The sequence below is a fragment of the Pongo pygmaeus genome, chromosome 12 (genome assembly GCF_028885625.2).
Source record: "Pongo pygmaeus isolate AG05252 chromosome 12, NHGRI_mPonPyg2-v2.0_pri, whole genome shotgun sequence".
NCBI lineage: Eukaryota > Metazoa > Chordata > Mammalia > Primates > Hominidae > Pongo > Pongo pygmaeus.
Window position 1 is genome coordinate 48,774,169 of NC_072385.2, and position 7,679 is coordinate 48,781,847.

Consider the following 7,679-nt stretch of genomic DNA (forward strand, 5'->3'; position numbering starts at 1 on the left):
ACGCAAATCAAAACCACAATGAGATACTATCTCATACCAGTCAGAATGGCTATTACTGAAAAATAAAAAAAAAAGAAAAGTAAATTATGGAATAGTCATACAATCAGATACTATGCCACCATTAAGTGTAAAAAGCCAGATGGAGAGTATTGTATTTATTTGTAATATGACAAATAATAAAAAATTAAAATAAAAAATAACAACCATTGTGGAAAGCAGCGTGGTGATTCCCCAAATAGCTAAAGCAGAACTCCCATCTGAGCCAGTAATCCCACTACTGGGTATATACCCAAAGGAATATAAATTGATCTACCATAATGACACATGCATGTGTATGTTCACTGCAGCACTATTCACAATAGCAAAGACATGGAATCAGTCTAAATGCCCATTATTGGTAGACTGGATAAAGAAAATGTGGTATATATACACCATGAAATACTACACAGCCATAAAAAAGAACAAGATCATGTTCCTCAGAGGAACATGGATGGAGCTTGAGGTCATCATCCTTGGCAACAGAAAACCAAATATCACATTTTCTCACTTATAAGTGAAAGCCAAATGATGACAACACATGAACAAAAAGAGAGGTACAAGAGACCCTGGAGTCTACTTGAGGGAGGAGGGTGTGAGGAGGGAGAGGAACAGAAAAAACAACTATTGTGTACTACACTTAGTACCTGAGAGATGAAATAATCTGTACAACAAACCCCCATGACCTTAGTTTACCTATGTAACAAATCTGTACATATACCCCCGAACCTAAAATTAACGTTAAAAAAATTACACATAAAAACACTAGCTGCATCCTGTGTGAAGGTGAAGTTTCACCTATGCAGATCAGGCAACAAAAAGTTGAAAGAGATTATAGTATAACTTAGGTTAAGGGTGAAAATGCAATTTAATTTAGGCAACATGTGTACATTGGATTGAGAAACTGGTTTCCAGGTAAAATATGTGTGAATTAAGTAAAATTATATGTTAAGTATAATTATATGGAAATTAATATACAATTAAATGTAATTATACATATATGTAATTTTTTCATCAACTCCACAACACCACTCACAGGGCCCTATCTCACAGGAATATAAGCACCAATACAAAAGGATAATACAATTTTACTCTACCATTTGAAATACTGGCAAAACAACCTGAATGTCTCAAAAGAGGAGAATGATTTAGTAAATTATGGAGTATTCATACAATCAGATACTATGCCACCACTAAGTGTAAAAAACTAGATGTATTGTATTTATTTGTAATATTTTCATGTTACAAATAAATATGAATTTGTAACATGAAAATATTACAAATAAACACAATTACAAATTGTTTCATACATTTGTAAAATTACAAAATTACAAATAAATTTGTATAAAATTGTTTCAGCATGGACAAAGGCAAGAAAGGACATATACTAGATTTCGTCAATGTTAGATGGCATAGAAAAGGGGGTCAGAGATTGGGGAATTTGGAGGTAAGGAAAAAATGTAAAAGAAGAATAGAAAAGAAAGAGAGTAGGAGAACGAGGGGTAAGGGAAGAGAGAGGAGGAAGAAACGAAGAAGGAAGAGGAGGGGAAAGAAGCAGGGGGGAAGAGGAGAATAGGAAGAAGAAGGGGAAGGGAAAGGGAGAGGAGAAGGCAGTCGAGGGGAGGGAAGTCAATAACAAAAATACATTCTTACCAACTCTATAAAAAGAAGCCAAACTAGAGACACCCACACGTCTGAAATTAGTCACTAGACTATTAAGCTACTTTCTCTCTGCATGGTGAAACTTCAGGTCATTTTCACTTTTTTCCTTGTTATTTTTTAATATTGTAAGAATTATTTTATTCATGTATTATTTATACTGTGCACGTTATGTTAGTATGTAACATACTGCCTCAAACTTAGTAACTTAAAAACTAACATTTATCTTGCTAAAAATTCTGTAATTTAGGCAGAGCTCAGTGGGGACAGCATCAATGCCTCAGCTGGTGCCCACTGGAGTAGAGGCAAGCTGTCCCCACTGAGCTCTGCCTAAATTGCAGATGTCTGTCAGTTGATACAGGGTGTTGGCTGAGACTTGTTCAGATAACATCTCCTCGGAGAGACCTTTCTAGTCACCCAATCTAAAGCAGTCTCTTCTGAGTCTCTACCACAATCCGTGTGCTCTTTTCTTTTCTTTTTTTAGAGACAGGATCTCGCTCTGTCACCCAGGCTGGAGTGCAGTGGTATAAGCACAGCTTACTGCAGCCTCTACCTCCTGGGCTCAATGACCCTCTCCCTTTGCCTCCCAAAGTGCTAAGATTACAGGCATGAGCCCATGCGTTTGGCTTATTTTTTAAATAGTTACTATCACTAGGTGAAATTGTTCAGTCTGCTTATTTAGAATTACTAGAATGTCAACATGAATCTTGTCTGCTTTGTTCATTTTTGTTCATTTGCTTTGTTCATTCCTCAGAGCATGGCTCAAACCCTGGCACAGAGTACGCAAATAACAAACTTTTAATATACATGAGTAGATGACATTGGTGACAAATTGAACAACTTTAATCATCAACGGTTAGTGATACACTTTTGTCAAGTGAAGGCAAATATGTCAGAGAGAAATAGATGTAAAAAGTTTCATATTAATTCCACGGGAGAAAAATGGGAAGGAGGACTTGGTGCCCCACACAACATGTGGTGGCGCAGGCACACTGAACCCTGGGGAAGAGGAGGGCAGCAGTCAGTGCCACATCCACCGTGCAAATGAAGGTTCAGTGTCAAGCCAACAACAATGGTGACTTTGCATTTTGTGTTGATTCCATTTGTATTGGTTTTGTATTTTCTTTGTATTTAAGGTGTCAATTTGTTTATTAACAATTAGAATTAATTCCTAGTGTAATAGTTTTTTCACACAAAGTAACATCAAATAAAAAACAACAAACCAGCATTATGGATCAAGAATGCTTTCCTTGAAGAGAAATCAGTACTCAAACTTAAGTTTGAGAAGCAAAGAAATAAGGATTAATATCCATAATATATTTTTAAAAACTTAAAAATAGATAAGATAAAGACAACTTAATTATTTATTTATTTATTTTTTTTTTTGAGATGGAGTTTCACTCTTGTTGCCCAGGCTGGAGTGCAATGGTGCGATCTCGGCTCACCACAACCTCTACCTCTTGGGTTCAAGCGATTCTCCTGCCTCAGCCTCCCGAGTAGCTGGGATTACCGGCAATGCGCCATCATGCCCACCTAATTTTGTATTTTTAGTAGAGGCGGGGTTTCTCCATGTTGGTCAGGCTGGTCTCAAACTCCTGACCTCAGGTGATCCACCCGCCTCAGCCTCCCAAAGTGCTGGGATTACAGGCGTGACCCACCACGCCCGGCCCAAGACAACTTAATTTTAAAGTGGACAAAGGTTATGAACAGATAATCCACATATTAAGTAACGTATGTGGTGATGAAAAATGAATAAGATGCAAATTATAACAACAATGTGATGCCATTTTTAACATATCAATGTAGCAAAAATAAAAAAAAAAGCTTATAGCAACAGGTTTGGTAAAGATGTGGGCAAACAGGCTCTCTCGTACACTGTAGGTGAAAAGGTAAATTTCTAGAGGGCAATTGGGTAATGTTTTTTGAAATTAAAAATGTATATATGACCTAAAGATACCATTTCTAGGAATGCATCTTGATGTGTATAAAGACAATGTCATTCAACACAGCATTATCTGAAATAGCAAAATAAAAACAAAATAAACAAAACCAAATAAAAGCAAAACAAAAAACAAGAATGAAATTACTTGAGCTCACATCAATATGAGACCAGCTAACCAGTACTATGTTATGGCACCTCTATGCAACAAAATACAGTGTAGCTGTTAGAAAAGACACCTCTATATGCAAGGATTAGAAACATTTCTATATGTTTAAGTGAAATAAACACTTTCGCGATCAGTATGTATTGTATAATCTTAAAACTATCTATGTTTATAGACACAAATATATGTGCAAATACATTTGAATAAACAAAACAGTCTGAAGGGCACACCAGTAATGATGGTAGCTAACGTCTAAAGGTGGAGAGGACAACTTTCACTTTTTAATTTTTTTGCTTTCATGGCTCTTTACATGCATTTATAATTATCCAAGGGCATAAATGGTTTCTAAAAATTAAGTATTTTCAACATGCACACAATTTTTTAAATACAAAGGCATGTACTTTGAAAATAATAAAACTATACAACTAAATATAACGTTTACTAAACTTCTCAGTGTTAAATGGTACCCTAATATCTGAAAGTGCCTAATAGCACACATAGTTAAGTATCTGTATTGTACATAATCCTAGAGAGGACTTATCTGCCTGAAAACTTTGTTCATCACTGTATCCTTCAACTTAAACAGTGCCTAGAACTTAATATTTGTTTAATAAATATTTACCGTATTTACAACTACATAAACAGTTATTATCTTTTAGCTTTTCATTCCTTCTTTGTCAATTCAGAGTCTGGAAATGACTTCCATCCTCCAAAGCAATTTTGCAACTTCCTCTGTGGCTACAGAGGCTAAAACAATGGTTTTTGAACTTACCAAAGGCTCTAGTTTTATAGGCTGCTGTCGTTTTCTTGTCTTCTCCTGAGCTTTTGTAATGTGCCTAAACGTTAGGATTTGTGTATCATTTTCTGTGGATGTCACATAACTCAATCTTCGTTTGGCTTTTATATTATTCAGTCTTGAAAGTGCAGAATTTTCAGCATATTCTTCAATATTTGTGAGGTCAAATTCACTATCTGTGGCCCGAAAAGTCATCCTTACTCCTGAAAAGAATAGGTGAGGAAAAAGAAAATGAAAAGTAGATCAAAAGGATTGGGGAAGGAGGCTACTGGAGAGGGACTTAAGGACTAGGAAGAGTTGAATTCGCTCACTTCCCTCAAATAAAACCCATCAAAGTTACCCCAGTCTTCCCGAACTGAGGACTTGAACCAAAGGAATAAAAAATTAGAAACTGTGCCTAGGCTTCAAGAACCCCTGTAGCTAGGGTGGAACGCAGGAATTTGCATTTCTTGCAAGTTCTTGGCGGATGCTGCTGCTGCTGCTGCTCATCTGGGGACCACACTGGTCTAGATTTGGAAGGACAAAAGGAAATGTAATTAGTATTGAGATCAATGTTTCTCATCTCCTGCGGAATTTGTTCAAAATGCAGCTAATTCTAGTACACGCAGTCTGAAAAATACAGTGTATGTACTCAAGAAGAAACATAGGAAAAAAAAGAATTGAGGGCTAATTTCTTACACAGCGCTTCTGGAGCTTTAACGTGCAGGACAATCACTTGCAGAGCTTGTTAAAATGAAGGTTCTGATTCATACACTTTGAGTAGCAAGGTCCTAAAACACTAGAAATATGAGCCTTTTGTAATGGTCTTGCACTCTGCACCACCACGCACAATTTCACCCCATTAGATGAGTGGAGATACTTCGAAACACCTTCCAAAATAGGGTTAGCACAAGAGGTCTTGAATCAGGTGTCGGCAGACCTAGGTTTATATAGATCAGTGCTGGCCAATAGAAATATGAGAGCTTTGTATGCAATTTTAATTTTCAAGTAATAGCATTTTTAAAAAAGAAATAGGTAAAATTAATTTTAATAATGTGTTTTATTTACCATATACAAAACATAATCATTTGAACACACAGTATAAAAATTATAGTGATATCTTATGTTGTCTTTTGGTACTACGCCTTCAAAGTCCAGTGTGCTTTTTACATATGAGCACATTTCAATTCAGACTAGCCACACGAGGTCTAATGATTACCGTATTTAACAGCGCAGGTCCAGATTTGACCACTCAGCGTGAGATCTTGGACAAGTCTCTTGATATCGCTATTGCTCACTTTCCACCCCTCTAAAATGATGGGCGGATAGGAGACAATCACTGAAATGCCTTTCCATTGATTTTCTCTGCCTCTTTGAGCCTTTATGTTCTCCGAAAGTCAGGCTTTGTTTCTGGCCCAGAAATCGGAGCCCAGGCCCGGGGGTCGGTTCCCAGGACTCACCAAGTCAGAACAGAGCAATCACCGCCGAGGGTCTCCAGAGAGAGCAATGCCTGGTCGGAGTAGAAAGTACTCGGTAGCGCGGAATGTTTCCTGTTGCGTAGCAACCAGCTGGCCTCTACGGAAGCACTGCGCCACTGAGTAACATGTCGCCAGGCAACGCCTCAACCAGCCACAGCTTTCGGTCCAGGAGCGCGCCAGGCAATCGAGCCAATTAGTGTCTCCGAAACATTTCCTACTTCGCTGATTGTTGGAGAATCCGCACAGCCTGGTTCCTCCTCTGCGCTGGGAATTGAGTACTGCGCCAGGAGGTGTAGGCAGAGCAGCCAAAGGAGGTGGTTAATTCTGTTTGTTTCGTTGTTTATCGAGCACTCACACCCATCTCAATCTCTTACAGGAATTTCTTTTCTGTTTTCCTTCAAGAGGCGTAAGACTGACTTGACGTTCACTTTAATAGAAATTTATCCGAAAGAGTCGAGAATTTCAGGAGAGGAATGTGGGTTGTGTAGACAAATGAGGTCCCACTCTCCAAGGGAGCAACCACTCTGTATCCCTGCCCTACCCGCCGACCTCCTCCCGAGTGTCTTAAGGCTCAAGAAATGTGGCCTCCTCTTCCCTTAAACTCCACTGTGGCCTTCCAACTAATGTCCTTTTCCACTTGGAAGGTAACCTAGGTGTCAGGCATAGGATAAGCCCGTATTACTTGGTTCCTGTGCCCTTTCTACCAAAGCAGACCCTGGAATTTATTCTGGCGTTTAATCTCACTTAAGTTCCCAAGTGACTGTTGCTAATTTTGCATGGAGCGACCCCATCGAAGGCCAGGGACTGTTGCTTACTCGGGATGCCTTATCCCAGTTACTGATCGGGGAAGAAATCCTTTCACCTGTCTTGATGAATCCTTACACCACATGGCCGAGCTCTGGTTTTCAACCTTGTCTCCAAAATGACATAATCATCATTTTCTTTTGCTCTTTTTGGTTGCTCTTTGTTACCTTGATATTTGTTTCTTGCTCTACGTGAAGTTCTTTACATTATTGTACTCACAGCCTGCATCTTCTCAACCTTAACATATTCAGGTATGTATTTGATATGCCGGTATGATTCTCTAAATCATAGATAGAGCTAAAATGGAGATTACAGGTCACATAATCCAACTCCCCTATTTGATTAGTAAGGGAACTGAAGCCCAGAGAAAGCAAGTGCTTTACTCCAGGTCAGGCAGCTAGTTGTGCCACAGACAAAACTAGAATGCAGATCTCCCAATCCCTAATGAGAAACTGGAAACAGCAAGAGAGTAAAGTCAGTTTAGAAAAAAATTAAAAAATTCTGAAAAACTTCAAATGTAGACAAAATAAAGATTAATTCCCCAGAGATGAAAAATACACACAAAACTAATTAGTCAGCTAGTAAAATGCAATCACTGATATAAATTAATAATGGAAAAAGAAATTCAAAGCCAACTCAATACATCGAAGCATAAAGTTATAATAACAAGCAATGTTAGACACACCCTCAAAATAGATTTCATTTCAGATATGCAGTGAAAATTTTAATCTGTTCCCTTCAAGTTTATGTAATGGAGACAAATCTATTGCTCCTCAATCCTAGACTCCCTTTTTTAGATTAAGGTGGATTGTATACAACTGT

The 7,679-nt window shown here is 38.0% G+C and overlaps 1 protein-coding gene across 2 annotated transcripts in view; it reads right to left on the bottom strand.

Annotated features, from left to right (window-relative positions):
• Nucleotides 1–6,141, bottom strand: part of DNAH6 (dynein axonemal heavy chain 6) — a 322,627-nt gene extending 316,486 nt beyond the window's left edge. The window contains exons 1-3 of one of the 2 annotated variants that reach the window (XM_054474946.2): nucleotides 6,036–6,141; nucleotides 5,795–5,884; nucleotides 4,573–4,799 (exon numbers count right to left, since the gene is read on the bottom strand). In XM_054474946.2, the coding sequence (XP_054330921.1) occupies nucleotides 4,573–4,791 (219 nt within the window). In that variant the 5' untranslated portion in view covers nucleotides 4,792–4,799; nucleotides 5,795–5,884; nucleotides 6,036–6,141. The remainder of the gene's footprint in view (nucleotides 1–4,572; nucleotides 4,800–5,794; nucleotides 5,885–6,035) is intronic. The other variant, XM_054474947.1, reaches the window with a different exon arrangement.
• Between the last annotated feature and the right edge of the window lie 1,538 nt (nucleotides 6,142–7,679).